Source organism: Triturus cristatus, chromosome 12 (genome assembly GCF_964204655.1).
Source record: "Triturus cristatus chromosome 12, aTriCri1.1, whole genome shotgun sequence".
Taxonomy (NCBI): Eukaryota; Metazoa; Chordata; class Amphibia; order Caudata; family Salamandridae; genus Triturus; species Triturus cristatus.
The window spans coordinates 544,737,673-544,762,320 of record NC_140595.1 but is presented as its reverse complement, the minus strand read 5'-3'; the positions used below and the strand labels follow the sequence as shown (position 1 = coordinate 544,762,320).

Below are 24,648 nucleotides of genomic sequence, written 5' to 3'. Positions count from 1 at the left end.
GTTAACCCTCCGGTGGGTGACTATCTGGGGGAACTCACTAGCGAAACACCTCCCGATGAACACATCACAGAGTTTGTTTCAGCCGGCCCCAAAACCTACGGTTACCGCTTATCAGGCGGTAAAATCTGCTTGAAGGTGAAGGGGATCACCCTCAATGTTCAGAACCGCGAAAAAGTAAATTTTCAAAACTTAAAAGAGCTGGTCACTCAATATGCCAAGCACGCCGAAAGAGGTGAATGTGTTCCAGAAGATGAAAGCTTAGTAGTGCAGCACCCCTGCATTGTGAGAATTAAAAAACGTTGGGATATTGAGACACGCCCGCTTCGCAAAACGTTGAGGGTTGTATATGATAAGCGCGTTCTTAAAGAGGACTATAAAACCCTGCCCTACGGCTTTTAAGAGTTATGCAGCCTCTGTGTAAACACGGGGCTAGCGAGAAAAAGGACTTTCCGCTTTTGGTGTGTATAGTTTATTAGAGGTTGTTTAAAGTATGGATATTAGATTGCAACATCCGTTCTCATGCATCCTCGCAGGTCCTTCCAATTCTGGTAAAAGTTACTTTGTAAAAAAACTTTTGGAAAATGCGCATCAAATGCTGACCCAGCCACCCACCAACGTAGTGTGGGCCTATTCCTGTTGGCAGCGGCTCTATCAAGAACTCGCGCTAAAGCTTCCACACCTCAAATTTGTCGAGGGGCTCCCCGCCGCCTTAAATGATGACATTTTATTTCCACCCTCTAGTGTTAATATGTTAATTGTAGATGATCTAATGGCCTCTGCTTGTGACAGCGGTGAAATTGAAAAAGCTTTTACTCAGTATGTTCACCATCGTAATCTTAGCATTTTATACATTGTGCAAAACGTCTTCTGCCAAGGTAAGAGCTCACGAACCATCGCTCTGAACACCAAGTACATGGTGCTTTTCAAAAACCCCCGAGACAAGCTTCAAATAACGACTCTAGCCAGACAGATGTACCCGGGTCGCTCTAGTTTCTTTCTAGAAGCCTTTGAGGACGCCACTCAGAGCCCCTATGGGTATCTTTTTGTAGATTTAAACGCCGGCACGCCGGAGGATTACAGATTAAGGACCGGGCTTTTCCCACCGGATCTTCCTGTTGCTTATACTCTAAAAAAGTCCTACCCGGCTATAAAAAGAAGATAAATAAAAAGCAGCGCTCCAGTTTAGAGCTCCAACACACTCATGACCATGTCCAGCCGGATAGCGCGCAATCTAGCTCTTTTAAGACTGTTGGTTTCATCATCCCCACAACAAAGGAAAGCTCTTCTATGCTCCGCGTCTGACGATTTAGTAGCAGCGATATCGGAGATAGCCCTAAATACCTTGAAGGGCAATGTCCCTTTGAGTCCTCAACAGATCCGAGTGCTTAAAAAGAAAAGTAATCTTGTTAAAAAACTGAGCAATAAGAGGATCTCTATTAAAACAAAAAAAAGTCTTGTCAAGCAGTCTGGGGGCTTCATAGGATCGCTGCTAGGCATTGCTATCCCGCTTCTCTCGGGCCTGCTGCGCCGCCGGTGATGGCTCACATTGAAAAAATGTATCTCGTTCCTAAACATCAGCTAGACAGAATGCGGAGTCCCCCAAGCGCCGATACCGACATTAGAAAATCAGCCACGGATCTGTTGGACGCTGAGATGCGCGAAATTCTTCATCGTAGTGATTTACCGGTGCACGAGAAAGCTAAGCTTTATACCGCTATCCTTCAAAAGTATCTGAACTTTGTCCATCATGGTAAAATGGAAAAAGAGGGCCTGACTTTATTCATGCCTGAAAGTCAAGAGCCACCCGTTTCACCGGTCAGAGAGCCAGAATCACACGCCTTTAATCTAGTTAATGAAATCCTTGACAACGTTAACCCCCGGCACAAAAAGAAAGCAGAATTACTTCTTAATAAAATTCATCAAAATAAAGACATCGCTTTCTGGAATGATAAGGGGGAACTTCTTTATAAAGGTAATGTTATACGTGGTTCAAACCTGCATGATTTGATCAGAGGCGCCACCCAAACACACTCTTTTGCAAATAATAAAACGCCTGTCGGTTGGGATGCCTTCATGCAGAGCCTAGCAGAACTGAACATTCCGACATCGGTGCTAGGAAATGGTGGTCATCGTATCCACTTAGAAGATTTAAAGAACAACGCCGTTGCACCATTTGTTATCCCTTCTCCCCCCGCATCACCATTTTCACTGACCCCTCGAAGAGCACCGACGCTTGCCCTCCGTGATACCGCTGACAATGCTCACGAACCCGTAACAACACACGGCCAAGCACTCCCGCCAAAAAAAAGAAAACACTTCGCGAGATTGCCATGGTTGTCTGTTTAGCACCCGTGACTTATAATAGAGACCTATGCTTTTTACTGGGTAACTAAATATTTTTTTATGTAAATACCTCATCTGTATCACAACATATAGTTTTTGTATAATTTTATGCCCGGTGGCCATACTGCGTATTACTGGTTGATGTTAATACGCTATGGTTTCTTGATTTTTATGTACATCATTTTGTTTTCAGTGTTGATACTGTGATTTATATGCCAAGGTGCATAATGTATTTGCTAACTACGGCTACCTCATTATTCAACTATAAGCTTAAATATGTGAATTCTATATTTATATATGTATTATCGCTATCCGTGATTATTATAAGTTAACAACGATAAGCTGTGATTCCTCTTTTAAAAAATTTATGTAACTTCCGCATATTTGATGTCTGCTGTTGATACTGTGATTCATATGTCTTGGTTTATAATGTATTTGAGAACTACCGCTACCTCACTATTCAACTATAAGCTTGACTATGTGTTTTCTATACTTTACAAATGTTTTATAGCTATCTGTGATTATTACCGGGTACCAAAAATATGCTGTGATTCCTTTTTTAATGTAACTTCCGCAGATTTTATGTGTGCTGTTGATACTGTGATTTATATGCAATGGTGCATATTATATTTGATAACTACCTCTACCTCATTATTCAACTATAAGCTTGATTTTCTTTTTTTTTTCTATTGTCACTAAATGCTGTCAGTATATGTAATTCCATATAATGAAACTGTAATTACATAAAATGTGATTTTCTGTTATGTAAAAAATGGTTTCAATTAAATTGTAAATATTGACCCAAAATAAAACTTCTCCGAGCTTTCATTTTACATTTAATAAAAGCAATTTGTTCTAAAACGCGTTATTATTCTTTTCAATAATGTGATGATGGGAAATGTATAAAATATCATTTTAATTCGTAGCTGCACCCCATATATCCGATTACTGAGCCCCCATAAACACGCCTAAAGCAAGACATGCCCGGGCATGCCTGGTCGATTTATACGTACTGAGTCCCCCATAAACATGCCTAAAGCAAGACATGCCCGGGCATGCCTGGTTGTTTTACACGCTTTATGATTTCATCGCCGTATCATTTTATAAGCCTTGATTCACAAATCCTAACTTATCGTTTTATACGCTTTTTGATTTCATCGCCGTATCATTTTATAAGCCATGATTCACAAAATAACGACCTATAAAACAATAAAATGCTATAATCTTATCAATACGTTATAAGGACCGATTAAAACCCCGATTAAAATCAGACTTGGAACGCGTCCAATATAGACACACGGACCAAAGGGGCGTGGTCAAAGGGGCGTGGCCACCTGTCAAAAAATACATGGTGACGAGTAGTATACAACCTATACTACTGCTGTATTTGGGTTTCAGATTGGTACTGATGAGGGGTGACACCTTTGTCCAGATAGTGTTAACATGTGTAAAAGTGACAAAATAATTTTAAAAAGCTATCAAAAAATGAGCCAAATTATGCTGCATAATTTGCCTTTTCTTGCTAGATAATTTAGTAAACCCTGCTGCAGAATTTGCTCCTACCCTTTTGCATAATTCCAGTGGCAATGTCTATGCGGAAACCAAAAACTCGTGTGACTCAGGAAAAGCTCAAGAAACCGATTAAACTCTACCTTTTGTATATTATATAAATACTTGGACATTTAAGTTTTATGTTAAGGACCACAATGCAATGGTGTGCATCAGAAAAACAGAACTGTTACCCAAATCCCCACTTGACCACATTGTGTAATCCTGGACAAGTCATTTTAATCGCCCTGTTTTAGCTTTCATAACTCTCGAAGTCGGAAGTTGTTGGAAGTAGAATAAACGCCAGTGTCACGATGAGTTTGCAAATGTGTTTTTTTGGGGCGGGAAGATGACTGAGCAGACAGGTACAACCCTGACGTGCATGAGACCGTCAGGCAGTCCTTGAATTTTAATCGCCAGCATTTTGTTTGTTTGTACTTGTAGACTCATATAAAATAACAGGGGAAGAGCGGGGGGGGGACTACGAACACCAGTATGCCCAGCGCGGTTGAATGCAAAGTTTATCCCTGGGCAGCACAGCGATTTTACGACACACCAAAAATACAAATCAGAGAATGGAAGTGCCAGCGACTGCAACATTTGTTTCAGGTGTCTGCTCCCGTCTTCAAGTTCACACTATTTTTCGACAAAATCATCCAGGCCTACAGCTGGAAACATTCTGCTACATTTTAACGTCTGTTCTATTTTAAGCCTGAACTTTTGCAACAAGTTTCTTGCATCATGCCGCTGTGCAGCAATTGTTTCCAGTGCCCTGAGTTAAAAGAGAGGCGTTCCGTTTCCCTTGTTTCTTTGCACACTAAGAGATGAGCAAAGTCTCACCAGATTTTTCCCACTCCGTGGACTGGGGGAGTGGGCGGAGCTGGGAATATGATAATTTCCTGGGAGGAAGTGACCCAATGATGGTGGAATGCTAGGCAAGTGAAGGATTGTGTCTCCTCCGCTTCGCAGAAAGAGGGCGGTTTTCAAGCAAAGTTGCCGGCAAAGCCGGGCAGCAAGATGCCCCACTTCACAGTGGTGCCGGTGGAGGACAACCAGGCGGAGTATGACAGCCTGGAGGGGCTGAGCTGCGTGGACTACAGAGACACTGGCCAGAGCTCCCGGGACCCCTATGACACCGTCAGCTCGGACGGTAAGTTATGCCCCGGAGGCTCCTACAAGTTTCCACCGGTCATGCTAACTTCCCTTTATGTAAACGGAACACGTGTAAACGTCACCGTCTCTCTTACAGCCAGGTCGCAGTACTAGTTCAGTCGGAAGAGGGGCTGAGGGATGCCTCGACTAGTTTAACGACAACTTTTCTGTTTTTTATAACTCTTTCTTAGTCAGAGACAAACGCGCTTCCTTTCACTCTCTGGGTGTTTCGGGGGCGCCTGCTGTTGTGAAACGTTTTACATCTTAAAGTAGCCTGGTGTTTGTGTTTCTATAGTGGTCTTCAGGGCGAGAACTACCTCCTCTGCCGATGCGGAAGTAAATAGAATGGGACAATGACATGACATGGCGTTTCTTTGTTGAAAAAAAAGTTACACGACGGTCTAGAGCCTTCCTCAGACTGCTGCTGTGTGGTCCATTAAATGCCAGTTTTCAGTGTGCTCGTTTCATCTTTTTAGATGCAAGGCAGGTTCCCCATTTTATGGAAATGTTCCAGAAGAAAGCACACAGCTGTGCTTAGCACAGATGAAAAGCAGAAGTGTGTCTCCCAAGTCTGCTCAATATATCTATGCCTGGGCACAACAGGGCTTGTTAATTTTTGATGCAAAGCAGTGTCAGTGGTCTATCTGAAGGAGGAGGCGTTTAATATTTTGTTTTGAACTTTTGGCGTGTTTGCCTCCGAGTTGTCTGACTGTATTCATTGTGTCAGCCGATGCCGTTGCAGCGTCCGTTGCCACAGCGTCCGTTGCCACCGTGGTACAAAGTACGCGCGCCAGTACAAGTTCCTGGAAGAGGGGATGTGGTCCGTCGGCTGCGCTGCCGACTTTGGTGCAGGAAACCAGGGTTCGAGCCTCGAGGTCGCGTCCACATCCTGTTATTCTGGGCAAATCACTTAATACCCCCGTGCCTGAATATGTAATGTAAATACGGTGCTCATGTACAGCGCTCCAATACCTTTGGGTCGAGTTCGCGCTATATAAAAGATGCAGAAAAAAAAAAAGAATGTTGACTGAGTGAGCTGCTCAGTCGGTGGTCGTCTGTGTGTACGCAGTGATCGCCGTGTGGCACTCGAGGCTTTAAATACGCAGTGACGTTGGAGTCTAGTGGTTTGCAGGCTGCGTGCCTTGAAGGGATGTCTGTGCATTTAGTGTTCTCGCGTCTGAGAATCCATCACTTCAGTTCCGTACATGTGGCTGCTGAGCCTGAGACATGCTCATTAAAAATCTCACTCGTGCAGGCTCTGGGATCTTGACGTAGACAGCCAATCAGCTGCTGAGTGTTTGATGTATGGAGGAGGGACCACCTGGCAACATACAACTCTCCCGTTTTAACTGGACCTTGGAAAAAGGGATAAAAAGGGACCTAAAATGGGATAAAAAGTGACATAAAATGGGAGCGACACTGCTAAATATAACCGAAAACTCCATTCTCCCTACATTTTGGTTTCAGTGAGCGCGACTGTTTAAGCCACTGGTTAAACCAAGCCTACGTTTTCATGTTGAATTAATTAATCTGTGGTTGATATAAAAAGTAAGGTAGGCTTTTTAGGTCTCCCCTATAGACCACTTTTAGCTGTGTGTTGTCAAAGACCTATTGTGTACACTACCAATACCTAAACAGGCTTTGTTCCAGCCCATTGCATATCATTTATTGACTTTCCTGACATTTTCCTGTCGCTTGTTTCTAATTCAATGGCATCCCTTATTCCTCTTCTTGTGTTTATATCTCCCCAGTACCAAGCTTTATCATCCATCGCCAGGGTCCGACACTCCACAATCCCCCCCCCCAAAAAAAAGTGGCCCACATTCCCCAATGGTTGTTTTTTTTTGTATTTTCTTTTTTTACTTCAGAAAAGTTTTATTAGGATTGTATGCAGACAGGAAATACAGGTAAGAAAGTTCAAATAAAGTATTCTACATAAAGGGTGAGACCGAAAAACTGTTTGGAAAAAAACAGAATATCTCAATATCAATGAGTTACTTAAATTTTTTTTTTGTAGTTTTATTTAGCATGAACTCTGCACGAAGTCGCTGGAGCAATTTCCATGAGCGCCAGCTGCATTGCACAAGACCAAATTCATTTTTATGTTAGGTAGGGATATTAAGTGATGTGCCCAGAATCACTGGATGTTGAGCTGATGCCAGACCTTGAACATACTTCCCCTGTTCCAACGTCAGCAGTTCTGAGACCATAACCCTACATTCTGTTTTTTCCCTCTGGGAAAGGTGACTTCATAGCGAGGCCTCTGTAAATACACCCCTCCCCCCCCCCCCCCCCCCACATCCCTCCAGCAAGGCCTAAAAGACACTGGGGCTGAGGTGCCAACATCAATCAGTCAATCAATCAGTGACACTTATAAAGCGCGCTACATACCCGTAGGGTCTCAAGGCGCTGGGGGGGGGGGGGGGGGGGGTGCCGCTACTGCTCGAATAGCCAGGTCTTCAGCTTCTTCCTGAAGGAGAGGTGGTCTTGGGTCAGGCGTAGGTCGGGAGGGAGGGAGTTCCAGGTCTTGGCGGCCAGGTAGGAGAAGGACCTTCCTCCTGTAGTCGCTCTTCGGATGCGGGGGACGGCGGCGAGGGCGTGGTTGGCTGATCGGAGGTGGCGTGTGGGAGCGTAGAAGTTGACTCGGCTGTTGAGGTAGCTCGGGCCTTGGTCGTGTAGGGCTTTGTGTGCGTGGGTGAGGAGGCGGAAGGTGATTCTCTTGTTGACGGGGAGCCAGTGAAGGTCTCTCAGATGTCCGGAGATGTGGCTGGATCGTGGGATGTCGAGGATGAGTCTGGCTGAGGCGTTCTGGATCCGCTGGAGTCTCTTCTGGAGCTTGGCGGTGGTACCGGCGTAGAGGGCGTTACCGTAGTCCAGTCGGCTGGTGACGAGGGCCTGGGTGACGGTCTTCCTGGTCTCTGTGGGGATCCACCAGAAGATCTTCCGTAGTATGCGTAGGATGTTGAAGCACGCCGAGGAGACGTTGTTGACCTGCCTGGTCATGGAGAGGGAGGAGTCCAGGATGAAGCCCAGGTTACGTGCATGGTCTGTCGGTTTGGGTGCGGTGCCCAGGGCGGGAGGCCACCAGGAGTCGTCCCAGGCGGAGGGTGAAGAGCCCAGGATGAGGACCTCCGTCTTGTCCGAGTTCAGTTTCAGGCGGCTGGTCGTCATCCACTCGGCTACCTCTTTCATCCCTTCGTGCAGGTTGGCTCTGGCGGCGGCGGGGTCGTTGGTCAGGGAGAGGATCAGCTGGGTGTCGTCGGCGTAGGAGATTATGCTGAGGTTGTGTTTGCGTACGATGGCCGCGAGGGGGCTCATGTAGACGTTGAAGAGGGTGGGGCTCAGAGATGATCCTTGGGGGACGCCGCAGATGACTTCGGAGGCCTCTGACTTGTACGGTGGTAGGCGGACTCTGTGTTCTTCCGTCGAGGAAGGAGATGATCCATTCCAGCGCCTTGTCCTTGATTCCGATGTTGCTGAGGCGCCGTACTAGGGTGCGGTGGCAGACCGTGTCGAAAGCCGCGGAGAGGTCTAGGAGGATGAGGGCCGCTGTTTCTCCATTGTCCATCAGGGCTCGGATGTCATCGGTGGCGGCGATGAGGGCGGTCTCGGTGCTGTGTTTGGCTCGGAAGCCGGACTGTGAGGGGTCGAGGGATCCGTTCGTCTCGAGGAAGGCCGCCATCTGCTTGTTGACGGTCTTCTCGATGACTTTGGCTGGAAACGGGAGAAGCGAGATGGGGCGGTAATTCTTGAGGTCGGTGGGGTCCGCTGTTGGTTTCTTGAGTAGAGCGCTGAGTTCGGCGTGTTTCCAGCTCTCGGGGAAGGTGGCGGTGTCGAAGGATGTGTTGATGATGTCTCGCAGGTGGGGTGCGATGACAGCGTCGGCCTTGTTGAAGACGTGGTGAGGGCAGGGGTCGGTCGGTGATCCGGAGTGGATGGAGTTCATCGTGCGGATGGTGTCTTCGGTGCTGATCGGGGTCCAGGCGTGGAGGGTGGTGGTGGGTGGGGGTGGTTGGTCGGTCATGGTGTGCGTTGGTTGGTTGTTGAAGCTACTGTGTATGTCCGTGATCTTGTTGTGGAAGTATGAGGCGAGGGAGTTGCAGAGGTCTTGCGATGGGGTGATGTCGTTGTTTCCTGCGCTGGGGTTGGAAAGCTCTTTCACGATGTTGAAGAGTTCCTTGCCGTTGTGTGCGTTGTTGTCCAACCGGTCCTTGAATGCTGTTTTCTTGGCGGCGCGGATCAGCTGGTGGTGTTTCCGGGTAGCAAGTTTGTAGGAGGTTCTGTTGTCCGGTGTCGGTTCCCTTTTCCAGACTTTCTCGAGGGCTCGGCAGTTCTTCTTGGAGCTCTTGAGTTCGTCGGTGAACCATGGGGCCTTCTTGCTGCCGGGTCTGCTAGGCGGGGTCCTCAGCGGGGCGAGTTCGTCCGCGCAGTTGCTGATCCACTTCGTGAGGTTGTCGGCGGCCTGGCGGGGGTTCGCTGAGCTGGCAGGAGGGTGCTGGCTCAGGGAGGTGGCGAGCTGGTCTGCTGTGATCTTGTTCCAGCTTCTGCGGGCGGCCTGTTGCTGGTGATGGTGAGTCGTCGTTCTCTTAAAGGTGAAGTGGACGCAGCTGTGGTCCGTCCATTGAAGCTCTGTGGCGTGGCTGAAGTCGATGTCTGTGCTGGATGACGCCACTTCTATAAATCGCCTGTGCTCTATTCCATTTTAGTCTTTGGGTATTGCTACCTGGAAGGGTAGTGGATCCAGAAAAGCATAGGGCTGTTGCTGCTACTCCAGGGAGGCCATGGTGAGAATGGCTCAGAGGGAGAATGACATTGCTCTTGGGCCAGATGGGCTACACAGGCATGGGGCTGAGGTGTGAATGCCCTAAGGGACAGAACAACATCTGGGCCCCAGCCTCAGTTTGAGCATGGCGGGGGAGTGCCCATGATACTTTACAGTGGTCTGGGGATCGGGGCAGACAGTAAGTCTCTGTGGGCCAGTTTACAGAGCCCCTAAGAAAAGGCCCGCAGTTGATTCTCAAGCACAGGCCCATCGCCCAATGTCCTACTGCCCTCCTTCCCAATGCGTCCCTGGTGGTTGATGAGTATCCTTCACAGCTGACATTCAGGCAGCCACTTTGGCCTTTCTGTATTTTCTTTTGGGTGTGCAGGTGTTTTCTTTCTCCCATATATTGCTTTCCACCTCACATCCCTGCCCCTCACACTTTCCCTATTGCTCCCACAAGCTCATCTGATGCTTCCCACCTCTCCTCACTGTGCCTATCTGCTTTTCTGTTGACTTTTTTAGAAGCTTATCCATGTTGCCACCCCCCCCCCCTTCTATGCTGCCACTACACACAAGGGTTTACTTGCTACTCTACCCTTCACCATTCCTCTCCGTCCCACCACAGCACATTTTTAGAACCTTTTTTGTAGGTTCCTGCAGCAGCAATTTGTTTCTGGCTGGTCATTTCTAAATAAGTTGCTTTCACACAGTGATCGAGGACACTTGCCAATTGTATGAATTCATCTGAATCTAAGTATGAATCATGTCTTGCTTTTTCTGTAACCGCTAACCTGTACAGTTGCACAAGCCTGCCTTTGTTTGCATTTCATGTGTTCATTTGTAGTTTTGCCTCAGGTGCTGTTTAACCACAGAATGCATCATAGTTGCTCATTATTTTATCATAAATTTTAGCCTAGCTGGGCAGACTACATCCTTGTCGCTCAGTTTCCTTGAATGCTCTCGCTATGCTTTGACACATCTTGTTTGTATTATTCCATGTCAGTTAACGCTGTGTCTAGCGGGTGATGCTTGTGTTTATTAGTTTCATACATGTCTGGTGGTCTGATCATGGATGTCAATTATGGAAACCATGCCTACTTGGCCATTGATACTGCAAGCTTTGTCCGTGCAATATTGTGTCCGAATTATACATAGGAAGCACTGCCCATGTTTGCGCCACAGCACACCTTTCAAAAGGTGCGCTCGGTGCAGATCAGGATATTGCACACTATTTCATTGTATGTGCTGTCCCCAGGACAGCATGTTCAGGGAAGTACAGTGCAACTGCTTCAGAGCCTCTCAGTGTTTCACAGCAAAGGCTGCAACCCGCCTGCACTTTAAAGCGGGGACAGAGATCCCCCTACAGGTGGGAGTTGTAAGTGACCCCACCCACCTGCAGGGGATTTCTAGGGGTCCACTGGTCCCCCTTGCCTTTTCTAGAAGGCAGCCCTCAGGAGACATACTAGCATTGCACCACCTTTTTGTGATGCATTTTCAGTGTGCCTCGCAAGGGCCTGTTTGCCTCTCTGCCTGTAATAGGGCATGGGTGCAGAGCAAACTGATTTCCTATTTTGCATGTGAACATGCTCCAGTGCAATGAGGGAATGCACTCTTACAATAGCGCTGGTGTTACATGTGTGCCATCACTATTACAGAAAGGGGCGCACAAGCCTCTGTGGCCCTTTTATAATACCATAGTGTTTGTTAACGGTGCAACAGGGTGTCACCACTGTAATGTTCAGTCAAAAGGTGTATGATGATACATGTGCTAACTCTGATATTGTGGTGAATTAACATCAATGTGCCTCGTGTCAGTTGTGACCCCTTCTTACGGTCCTACTATTTTGGGTCCAAAGTTGTACCCTTGCTTGGACTAGTTGGGCCCATACATTCAATGGCAAAAACAAGCATTGGTAATGCCAATAAGTTTGGCTTTAATGTTCTTAAGCCTGTACTCTCAAAGGCACCCCGCTCATCTTGCTCTCACATGGACCGAGGCTTTTTCCTCTGGTGTACTTTTAATAAGAGTGAGACTCAAGAAAGGGCCTTTGCTTGTACTGGTGCAAAATAATATGGGCACAACCAAAGAGACTTCATGAATTTAAGGGGGCAATTAGAGCTGAGGCCATAAATTAAGATACTCCCGACAAGTGCCTTGTGTGCAATGCAAAGTGTATTAAACAAGATCATTTATTTTCTGGTAAGCAGTGGTGAAAGTCAAAATGGAAATTTTCTAGACGTGCACTGAGCAGTGCTTAATAAGTGGCGGTCAAAAAAATGAGTACAGGTGTGCCTCGCCTCACCAGCTCAAATTAAGCACTGGCACTGAGATAAATTACGTAACAGTGGCAGCAGCATTTTCCACAATATGAAGGTGACGGGTAATATATTTAGGTGAGATAAACAAGACTGCATTCCTATAAAAGAAACCGGAAGTGGCTGCCTGGATAACTAGGCTTTTTCCATCAACTATCAGTGATGAGGGAGAATTCTCCTCAAGCTCCCTAAGAGGGAGCAACATGTACCAGCAGTCCTGCTGACATGCAGGCATATGGTAGGATCTGCGATAATAATACCACCAGACTTTTTGGTCATAGCAGCAGTGGCTGGAAGTGGGCAGAGAGCCAGTAACTGTTAAATGAATGTCCTGGTTAGAGGATGGTCCCTTGAACCAACATTTCTGTTGAATCTGCTTTCAAATTCAAAAGTTTGTTGGTCATAAAAAAATAAATAAAACAAAAGTGGCGCAAGACCCTCTTGAATTTCAAGGACCACATCAGTCACTATCACTTTGTTGTAACATGAATCGAGTATCGACAGCATAGTTGCAAACGTAAAGCCAAAAGAGCAAATCAAAACAACTAAATGGGATAAACAAATGGTAAAGAAATCCACAATGTGCACAATAGTTTATCACTAATGAATGCCCAGCATCTTTAATTTTTAGAAGGGAAACTTACTTTCATTCACACACAACGTGATACTAAACCTAAAATTACAAATGTAGTAAATGAAGCTGAGACCTCTCTAGCACTACCTGAACTAGGAGCTGCGTCAGAAACTTTCTTAGGGCCTTATTACGAGTTTGGCGGTCCAATGGACTGACTAACTCATGGTGGCAGTGTTCCTGCTGCATTAGGTCAGTGGCGGTTGGACTGCCACAGGACCGCTACTGCCACCAGGGATCCACAATCACTGGTGGTGGCGCAGCCATCTGAGGCCCCTAATGTGCTGACGGGGCTGATGTGGCACTGCCAAGCATATTAGGAGTATCCTCAGCGCCACACTTTTCATGGTGGTGACACCACCATGAAAAGTGTGGTGGTGAGGAAACAGAGGGGCCCCTAAAATGCAAAGGGAGTGATAGATGGAGTGGAAGAGGTAGAGAGAGCATTGTAGAGAGAAATAAATAAAATAATGGGAAAGGTAAGGAAAAGAGGACATCAATTTAAAGGGAGACATAGAAGGCCAATAGGTGAGTTAAATTGAGAGGCTAGAAAGTGTATGAGAGGTGGGGAAGAGAGAGATGAAGCAGTTAGTTGTGAGGCAGAGAGAGAAATGGGTGAGCTAAAGAGATGAAATTAAGAGAGAGGTGAAGTAAATGGAAGAGAAATGAAGGGGGATGAGATGCAAACAGAGCAGCGAGATAGAGAAAGATAGAGATAGATAGATAGAGAGAGAGAGAGAGAGAGAGAGAGACACTTGAGGAGAAGAGAGGGGCAGAGAGCTGACCGAGATCTAGGGGTAGGATCGTAGAGAGGTGGCAAGTTGAGGTCATGAGAGGGAAGTGCTGTGGGGCACTGAGGTTTATTGAAAGAGGTGTGACGTACAGAGAGAGTTTAAAGGTAGAGCTATAGTGTGGTAGCTACGTAGCCATGTATAAATAGGCAGGTAAAAAGGGAGTGTTTAGGTAAAGGAATGAGACATGGGACAGAAAGTTGCGGCAGAGAAAGAAATGTATTGGGTGGTATAGAGAAGTGACAGCTAGTCATAGAGTGTGGTATGTAGAGAAGGAAGTTAGAGAGAAGGGCAGAGATTTAGTCTCTGGTCAGGTAAAGAGAGTTAACTTACAACAAGAGAGGAAGAGGGAGAGATGGAGGAGGGAAATGTGAGTATAGGTGGGAGGAAGAGAGGCAAAACAAACAGGAGCTAAGACTAAGCTAATGGGAGGCAGATAGAAAGTAAAGAGGGAAAGAAGGGTTAGCAAGACAGGGAAATAGACGATAGAGCAAGATATGTCTTATGACATATCAGTCAAATATCAGCTTTAAATAGATTTAATAATTCATCCATTTTTCTCCTAACTTCAGCATGTGAGTTTTGAAAAATACACATCTTTTAATATTGCATGAGCTGCTCTCTTTCATTCTAGGAACCGCTCCTTATTACAGCCAACCATGGACTGCTGTGCCTTTAAAATAAGGGCGCACTGATCCCAATCTTCTCCCTTCCATCTCAGTTAAATAGTTTACACTGAATGGGCTGAGAAGCTGAATAGAAACTAAAAGTATTTGATAAAGGAGAGTGTTCAACGAACCCTATGCAGGTGTAGGAGCCGTCTCCCACCAAGTAGAAAGAACTACAAGCATAATAAACACGGTAGTTTTACATTCAGCACACTTACCATTGTTTCTGTTTTGAAAGTGGCAGTCTACTGAACACAGACGATGGATTCATCCTCAACAATCTAAAATATCCGAAGCATCAAGAGATCAAGTCTATATCACAACACGCCTGAGAAGCAGGGCCTTTCAATCAGACCATTTAAAAAAATAAGACATGAACTACCAAAATGGCCATGGAATCGCTCAGCATCCGGAAACTTTCTCGTGGATTAATAATACTTCATAACAGATGTTTTTCAAAAAAGCTTTTCTCAACTAAGCAATAACCTCTCTTGCTTCACAAAAGAGATTTGTCAGTTTAAGAGATATTGTGAACAAATCATTAAACGTAGTAACCGCAATCCCCACTGGTTCAATATGCCTTCGGCTAATGCAACTATGCACAGTGGCTGCATTTTCAAGAAACAACTTTCTAAAATATCCTCCTGATCAGGCTGTTGGAGAAATGATGGGAGTTCATTTATATTAGAGAAGAGTCAATGACTGACAGCAGCAGGAATACATAGGAAAAGTAGCATGTCCATCTGAGTAAGCAAATAAAGGGGCTAAACAACAAACATCCAGCATGGGACAAGAGACAGACTTCCAACTTACAATTAGGTTTCAGTTGACGAAATATGTACAGCCTGATCACAGCAAAGGAAAGTCACTCACCACAAATGTCTGGACCTCTGAACTTGTAACCTCTCCAATGCGCACCAGATAGTTGACAAAGTCTCTTGCTACATTGCTCTGTGCATATTTTTTGCTAGTAGAATTGCCCATGCCTGTGTAGTTGAACCCATCCACAGTCCCATAACAGTCTTTCCTTAACTTAAAAATGTATTTAAACAAGCCTGGGGTCACGAGAGGAAAACCAAATGAAATGCAGACAGCCGTAAAAAACAAGACGCGCGGCCGCGAGATGCGCTCTGTGGTGGGGAGACGCGGGCATCACTAGTATCGGCAATTACTGTTACAGATCAAGCGGGAACGGTCTTGTGTTCAAGACGGCCATTATAAAGGGACGCGCCACGATTAGATTTTAGCTCACCACTGTGTACATTCATTCTATCGCACTTTGCTCACACAGATGAGTGACTGTCCACTTGGCTTAATTTCAGAATTAGCACGCCTTTGAAACAATCAAAGAAAAGAATAGTTGAGTTCCCAGTCTTCCATCATAAATCGCACAAGGATTATTCTGGTCCCTGATTCACATCAGGTAAGACCTAATTGTGTATCCCACAGTATTACCAAAGGACGCTTGATGAATGGGTAGATTAAATCTTCACTGTTCATTTTAGACTCAAGAAGAATTCATCTGAGAAAGTTAGACCTTAGACTCTGGTGAGTGGCTCACCTTGATGGTGACACGAAATATTTCACACCATATTTGGAACACATGCTCTGACACAATTCTCTTACTTCTAGGCTGTCCACATCCATTCCATAGCCTTGAGGAAGACCCGCCATGACACCTATGAAATAAACTGTTTTCAGGGTCGAAACATCGGTGTAACTTGCTGGCTCAGTATTATCGAGTCTCCTGGCTTTGAACATAGTGTATTTTTGCCCGCTATTGTAGACATTGTTTAGACTTGCACTGACCCCTTCTATGATCAAATTGTATTATCTATTGTGAATACCTGTAAAAATTTTACCTGCACTTGTATATATTGCATTCACTTAATCACAGTCACTGAGCACTTATTTCACATGTCACTGTTTTATTGTTGACAGCCTGAAAAATCTAGTTAAAATAAATATTCTGATTGAATTCAGTATACATGAAGTGGTTTTTGCATGTGTTCCTGTTAGGTACTATTAAATTATATGGTACTATTGAAAAATTACATAATGCTGTGAAGTAATTATTCTCATACCCGACAGAACAATGGTAGCTTTGAAGTTCTGTGGTGGGGAGGGGCGGAGGGGTGCCGCGAGGAAAGCCAGATGGCAGAGTGAAGCCAAAAGGAGTGAGGAGCAGAGTGGGGGCCAAGACATGCGCGAAAGTTAATTGAGGTGCACACGCGCGACTGCTAACGGCAAAAGCAGGCTGGCGAGTGGTGTGCGATGTGCGCACATCATGACGAGAGAGGAAAGCTAGATGGCACCTCTGCTCTTCATTGTGCACGTAACCTCACGCTCTATGCCAGCCAAAAGCGTGTGGTCGGACTTTTAAAAGCCCACACGCTAAATGTCTTGCAGTGCATGCGCTGGCTCAGGCGAGACCTAAAAAAAATCAGCTCCTATATGAGCCTTTTGGAAAGATGCTTTTCACAAAGTACTTAAGTCAACCAGCTTTTTCAAATTACTGTATATAACTTTGGGATCCCTACTACCTTAGTCGCTACTTTTAGTAATCAATAAAGCAAGCCTGTTTGTTTTAGGTTGAACATAAACATTGCAATGTTATCTCTGTATCGAGACAGCCATAGAACAATTTAGGCACATCTAAATTTTACATTGACTTCTGGAGATACCAGTCGTTTGCTGTGGCTGGACCTAAAAAGCGACATGTTTAATAAATCCCTTCTATTTCAGTTGCCAGAGAGCGGGCCATTTGAAAATCAGTTTCTATTTTGTTTTTTTCAGATATCAGTGTAAAGTCCATTCCTATTGCATTTCTCAAAGAGTTCACAATGTAAAGTCAACTGAACTGCCCAGACACATTGAGCAATTCCAGCTCCTCGACCAATTCCAATCGGGTTTCCGCACTGGCCACAGTACCGAAACGGCCATCACTCACATAGTTGACGACGCTCTCACTTTACTGGACCAGAATGAAGCCTGCCTATTAATTCTTCTCGATCTCTCATCTGCTTTCAACACTGTCATACATGACCATCTTCTCCACCTCCTTGAATGCAGAATGGGACTCTCTGGCACGGTCCTTAAATGGTTTGCCTCTTTCCTCAACAATAGAACACAGAGTCAAATCCAATCAGACTCTATCCAACCCCAGTCCCTGCATGCTGGGTGTTCCACAAGGGTCCTCACTCTCCCCCCACACTCTTTAACCTTTTCCTGGAACCACTGACGGTAATTCTTAAAGCCTCCAACATCCAATATCACATGTACGCTGATGACACCCAACTATACATGAAAAAATCCTGCCCCCGAAGACATCGATGCTCTCAACGGAACCCTGCTCAAAACCCTAAACTGGCATACCGCCAACCATCTCAAACTAAACGCCCTCAAGACGGAATTCCTCCTCATTGCACCGGCTAGGAAAACCCCCACTGTTGTGAAGTATCTCTCTAATCTCACCACGCTCAACTGCACACCACATCTCATTGACTCCACGAAATCACTTGGAATTCTGCTTGATAAAAACCTAAACATGCAAGAGCACATCAGAGCATCTACTAAAGGAGCGAACTTCCAGCTGTCCATCCTAAGAAAACTCAAACCCTACCTTCCCCATGAGGATTTCAAATCGGCAGTGCAAGCACTGGTCATCTCCAGAATACAATATGGCAGTGCTACTTTATACGGACTGCCGAAACTCAGTTTAGCCTCCATCAGAGCTTCTCTAAGTGCGGCTACGAGACTCATCACGGGTTCCAAGAAGACCAACCACATCATGCTGGACCTGAAATCGCTCAACTGGCTTCCTTTTGAGGCAAGGATCCAATTAAAGATTGCTTGTATGACCCATAGAGCTCTTCACTTTAATACCCCACTCTACTGACAAATAAGCTGGAACTTTCTGGGGGCTCCCGGTCCACAAGTAGCACCGGCACCTTGCTGCTTAAGCCAAAGAAATTCAATAAGCTTAAAACCTACAATCGTACATTCTTGGGCATTGCCCCGAGTATCTGGAACACCCTTCCAGTGGAGACTAGGCTTATTCCATCCACATTTGCCTTCAAAAGGGAATTGAAAGCGCTACTAATGAACAATGCGCTGATCTAGAAGCTTTGCTCCTCTTACCTCAAGACTTTTTGGCTATCCTAATTATTACATGTCATTTGTTACGACCTAATGTCGCCTGCCGTAATGTCCCTTTTTGTTCTTGATGTATATTTCCTTAATTTTCTTTCTACCCTAGCCTTCTCCCTATTTTCCACCATTATGTCATTTTTGCTCTTGTTGCACATTGACCTACTTGTACCTTGATACCTTGATTTGTTTTCTTGAGCTGTGTTCCTATGTCTTCAACCTTATGTAAAGCGCGCTGATACCCACTTGGGTCATGTTCGCGCTATACAAAACATATAAATAAAAAGTCATTTCACATGGTTTTTCGGCGAGCAGTTCAATGTAAAACTCTTTACTATAATGTTTGTCAGAGAATACACATTGTGAAGCTCCTTCCTATTGTATTGGTCATGGGGTACATCATGTAAACCCCCTGCCTACTATATTTGACCTGGGTTTTTTGTTAACAATGCCCTGTCAGTTGTAAGCTATGGAACCGCTTCTTGGGTGGACAAACACAACTATATTTCAATCAAATGCTTTTAGGAAAGATCTTGTGCGCAGTGCCTCAACCCCTCTCTTGGTACTATTAATTGAATCACTTTTTCTTGTGATCATATACAATCTCACAATCGGCTTCACTATGAGGCTAGGCGTAAAAAGCAATGAAATTCAAAAGCACAACTGTCTGGCACAGGAGGCGGCCTAATCCCTTGCCTACTTTAGTAATCTGTGGAATAAAAGTAGGAAAATGCTTGTCTACTGGCTTCAACACAGTTCTTGAACTAAAAGCTAGGCAGCTGTTGGGCACCATGCTGCTGCTGGGTTAGTAATAGTGGGATTCACAGTATTTCCTGCTGGGCTACTTGAAACCAGTGTGAAGTTGGTTTAGCCTGTACTATTTTGCTTTTCTACGGATGAAACCTACTTTTTCTCAAATGAGCGAAAAGTGTTTTTTTATCCTTAGCAATTACTGAAAAATAGTTAATTTACGTTTTAGAAAGCTATCTAAAATTAAAGATTACAGTACAATATAAATGGACCTCTCATCAGTATTTAAAGTGAATGAACCCCTGCTTTTTAAAACAGAAGGCAATTCACTTGAATTACCTTACATATATCTTGAACCGATTAGGTGTGGCTGATCAGTGAATATGGTCAGTTGTGATGGTGGGCTACTTTTTGGAGGTAGCTTAAATATTTGGGCATTTGCACCAGTATCCTTATCTGTGGTGCACACGATGTTGAACTTAATTATTGATTCCATTGGAATAAAGGGAGTTGGTTTAAGGTATGTTTTATGAGGTATTGATATAGGAGAGTAAGCTATTAGCCTGCTGAATCTTTCCGCACTTTCTGCGATCTGCCAAATAAACCCATGGTTGTTGGTGTTTTAGTAAACATGCTGTACCCCTACGAAGGCTCTTATTAGCTCTGCTCTCTTTGGTGCAAAGCAAGAGTGAACTTGCAGAAGGACATGCAGCTGAAAATTGAATCTCCCTCAGATTCACTCATACATATACAAACCTACACATGCTGACAAAGTCCCAAAATAATAGTGAAACACTGCACTGGGTGACTGTGCGCAGAAGGCAGCAAAATGTCTCCTGGTGCTGAGACTGCATAAGCGAAAGTTCTTGGGTGTGTGCAGGTTGGGGTTTATAGGAGGACAAGGGAGGCAACAGCAATGGCAGGACTGATGCGGGGTGCCGTGCAACAGCTTGCTCGCTACTGTCCCACCTAGAGCAACTACCGCTCTTTCCATTGGCTTAGCATATGTTGGGATTAGCCAATTAGAGGCTGATAAACGGCTTTTGCGACTGCTTATGACAAGTAATTTCATTAGCTAAAATACTGGATAAACTGCTGGTTCTAGCTGTGATACTGTCCTCCAACAAACATGTTGTGCTTTGGTGTGAATGTATCGTGTCTTTTACACATGTACAGGGCTCTTACTCTTGCTCAGGACAAGTTGGCTTATTGCCCGGAGTCCCAAGGTAAACTGTTGAGTCTTCCGCTGGACCCTGCCTTCGGGCATGTAGACATGGACGTCATTTAGGGGTCCCCAAGAGTTGGAGTTGCGACCCCCGGCTTGTTCCCTGTAACCCCTGTCACTGTCTTTGTGGCCCTGGCCTAAGAGATGGCAAAATCAGTGCCAAGAAGACACAGTTGGCTTAGCCCTCCTTGTTTTTAGCTGATTTTTAAATACGCTAACAGGGAATAATTGTATATTATTCACTTAGTGTAATAGAAACTGGAATATAAGGTAAGTACAAAATGTTTTAAATGTATGTTATCTGTGTGCTTGCGGGTGAGAGTGTGTTTGTGTGAGAGAGGGAGTGTTTATGTGGAAGCGTGTGTGTATGTCACAATAAGTGAGATAAAATGTCAGATGAGTATGCGTGAGTAATGGTGAGTGAGATCGATGAAGTGAGAGTAAGTGCACGTCAGTGTAAGGCAACAGGTGTGAGTTAATCATTGTAAGAATGACTGACCGTGTGTGAGTGTAAGATTGAGTGCACGATAGTGGGAATTAATGAGTCCGAGGAAGTGAGAATGATTGCGTAAGAGTCAGTAGGTGAGAATGTGTTAGTAAATGTAAATTACCATGAGTGAGAATGTTGTTATGCTTGCGAGTCTGTTTATAGCCTTGGCAAAATACTGTTGGCTTACTGAAGGCAATTATTAACAGACCGAGACCTGACATAAGAGAGAATACTTAATATATCCATGGCAAAAGGCTGGCACAGGAACAATGAAGGTAATTCTTGGCACGAGACACCCATGGCAAAATGCTGGCACTAGCCCGTTTGAGGTTATTCTTGCCATAAAGGATTAAAGTTGTGGCATATAAGAAGGGGACAAACATGACAAAATGCTTGACCTATTATACTAAAGGTACATTTTGACATTGGGGTCACCCATGGTGCATGGATGTAGGCCTGGGCGTAGTTCAGAGTTTTGCTACGCGGAACTCGGAGAAGTTACAAAAAAACTCTGCAAAGTTCCGAGAGTGGCGGAGTGCAGTGCAAACTGCGGTTTGTGCTGGTATTTCTGCTGCTCGGGTAGAAATTCTCCCTGAGCGGCAGCTCACGCTCACAAACTTACCGTTTGCGATCGCGAGCGGGGAAAAACTCCACTGCACATCGCGAAGCGGAGTTTTCTGCAATCCGCAAGCTCCGCGGAGTGCAGAAAACTCCGCGAACTGAGCGAATTTCACCGCCCAGGCCTAGCACTTATAGCAACATTTCTGGGTCTGGCATAGTATATACAATTGTTGGCATAAGGGGAAACTCGTAGTATATAGGGGACACCCATGATAACATACTTGCCCTAGCACAGTGGAGGATATTTTTGGGCATGGGGGGGCACCCATAGCATATTTTGAAAAATGGGAGGGGGGGTTCAACTCCTGTGGAACAGCAGTTTTCTTTGACTGGCTCACTATGAAAGGGCTTATATATTTAACAAGTGCCCTTTCATAGCCATGGCTCTTTAGCACTTTTATGTGAAAAGACTGCTTTAAAATTTACAATTTGACCCATTTTTCAAAATGTTCCCTTTGGGGAGAACCCCTTATCCCCAGACCATTGAAAAGTGCTCTGGTCCATTCACTTTACTCAGCACAGTTTCTGCTAAGTATTGTATTAAACCTCACCACTTTCGAAGATTATGTTGGCACCCTACTTTAGGTGTATCCAAAAGAGACATTTGTGGTATATTTTTAGATTAATGACACAGTTGTAATGTAACTTCGGTGATGTCAATTATTTTGATATCATCCGGGTTAAGAAGAAGTGACCTCACTTCTGGGAACGAGTCGAGGTCAAAGGTCACATATCACTTCCTTTGATGTCAAGAAGGTCAAAGGGTGTGTTATGTCACTTCCACTACCCCAGGCATTTTGGCGATTCGACATCCATGTACATAGACTGTGAATGTGAATATGAATTTAAGTATAGAAGTGTGTGCATGCATACTGTTTGGATGCACCAGTACTGCCATCTGCTTGTCCGACATGGCAATAAGAGTACAGCAGAGCAGTTGAGTAACTACCTCCAACTCTAGTCTTCTTGAAAAGCCACCATTTCATAATTATTTATTTGCAAATTTTTCATTCCTGCCATTGCAACAAAAGTGCTTTCAAGGGTAAATATCATTGCTACAGGATGTGCTCCCTTAAATTGCCAGAAGGTCAGATAAATCGCTTGGTTTGCCTAAACAAAGCACTTTAGTTGAGAGACAGCTAAGTTTGAGCTGTATATGTTCTTCTGGTCTACAGCGTATACAGTACTGAAATTGAATCACACCCACAAAGAGCCAGGCTAACCTGCTGCCAGCCTCTCCACACCCCAAGCAAACCATGTACTTGGATTAACTTAATTCTGGTCAGAAGATATCGAGGATTTATTCTACGCACCAACACCAGACTCCATATGCAGAGTTGATTTCAAAAGAGGCTATGTTTCTGGCCGTATGTCCCAGCACCTGCTGTTCCTATAATCTAAGCCTAGAACTATGTAGGGTTTGGCCTCAATGGGAGCATATTTCTTAAATAGAGAATTGATTTTGATCTAGTTCAGAATCCATAGCCATGTCAATTTGCATTTCTACGAATCAACAACCTATGGAGACTCCTTTCACAATCACTTCAAACTATCTGGCAATTATATGATAAAGGTAATGTTCACAATCAACTGGCTGCTAAAAGAGGTTCTGGTTCTGATCTCCCTAATTATTAAAGTACTCCTTATGTGCTCCTTTTGGTGGCCAGAGCAAAGGAGATGATAGCCTTTGAATAAAATAGTGGGACATTTGTGGGCATTAAGGGTAAGAGTACAAGAGGTAACCTGATGCAGCTGTGGGTTGTGGAATGTGTGAGAGGATTGTAGAGCAGAAGCTGAAAGAAGGGAGCTTGTGCACCACTGGTTGTATTGAGGAAGAGGTGAAGCATTCTGTTCTTTTTTAAGTTCAAAAGGTTTTTATTGGATAAGTAAAGGTGTCAATACATGAGAAAAAAGAAAATACAAACATATCTTCAATTAGAGGAGAAAAGTAAAACATGGTAATGAAAATATACAATTGATCAGAGGATAACAGAAGTTTAAGGCTGAGTAACAAAAATCAGCACTGGTACTAATGAGCAATAAAGTAGCTTATATAAATAGAATAGTACAAATGAAAATCAATGCCAATCAGGGGGGCTTAGGGACCTCTTGCTGAATAGGTGAGACATGAGAGGAACGTTTAGCACAGGTATCTAGATACAAGGTTACAGGAAGCCATAAATCATGTCGTTTAGCAGCTAGACTAAGGGGGTGTACAAAAGCAGTATCTAGCCTGTGATTATAACAAACATTGTACCACCATGCTTTAAAAGAAATATTCGTAAAGTCTTTCCAGTTGACGGTGATTTGCTGGAAAGCAACAGCTAACAACAAGTCAACAATTTGCGTGTTAATGTCAATATTATCCCAACAAGGTGAAAGGCTTCCTTAAAAAATATTGACAAGAGAGAAGGGGAATGTGGTGTGGAATATGGCATTGATTTGGGTCCAAACTAGTGTCCAGAAATTTTGCGTGAAAGTGCAAGAGAAAAGCATGTGGAAGAGAGTGGCCTTAGGAGCAGAACAGGACCAACAAAGATCTGGTGTAGAGGAGAATCTCTTATTCAACACCTGGGGAGAAAAGAGAAGCCTATTGTATATGAAAAAGAGGGTTTGTGTAAGAAAAGCAGCTCTAGATGTCTTGCGAAGTTTGGTCCATAGTTTATCCCAAAGGGAGGTGGGCCAAGAGATGGCAAGGTCAGACTCCCACTGTTCCTCAACTTTGGACTTTGGCCTAGGTGTGAGAATCGTGTGAAATGAGTGGTATATTGAGGAGGCTGTAGGGTGAGTGCGCAAGAAGGAGTGAAGCTGTGAGGTATGATTTGGGGGATGGGCATGCGTGAGGGGGTTGGAAAGAAGAGCATAAGTGGACATGACTGCATTTTTAAGCGCAAGATACTTGCAGGCAAAAGAACGAGGGAGATGGAAGTGCTGGCTAAGAGCGGAGAAGGATAAGAAATCAGAATTAGAGAAGAGTTGAGAAACCCAGATTAGACCCCTCTGTCTCCAGGTTTTCCAATAAAAGGGCTTGCGATTGATGGTAATACTATTATTGTGCCAGATGGTGGAATTGAGAAACTCTGCTGTAGAGGAAGGAGGGTCTGGAGAGGTGGAAAGAAGCAACTTGGCTGTGAACTTGTGGATAGGAATGGAGGAAAAGTGGGGTTTACGAGAGAATGAGAGATATTCAGCAAAAGTG

At 44.7% G+C, this 24,648-nt stretch overlaps 1 protein-coding gene across 1 annotated transcript in view; it reads left to right on the top strand.

Annotated features, from left to right (window-relative positions):
• The first annotated feature begins 4,703 nt into the window (after positions 1-4,703).
• The window catches only part of SLC12A4 (solute carrier family 12 member 4), a 477,810-nt gene continuing 457,865 nt past the window's right edge, over positions 4,704-24,648 (top strand). Inside the window, exon 1 of the mRNA XM_085638574.1 lies at positions 4,704-5,041. Within this exon, the coding sequence (XP_085494700.1) occupies positions 4,909-5,041 (133 nt within the window). The 5' untranslated portion in view covers positions 4,704-4,908. The remainder of the gene's footprint in view (positions 5,042-24,648) is intronic.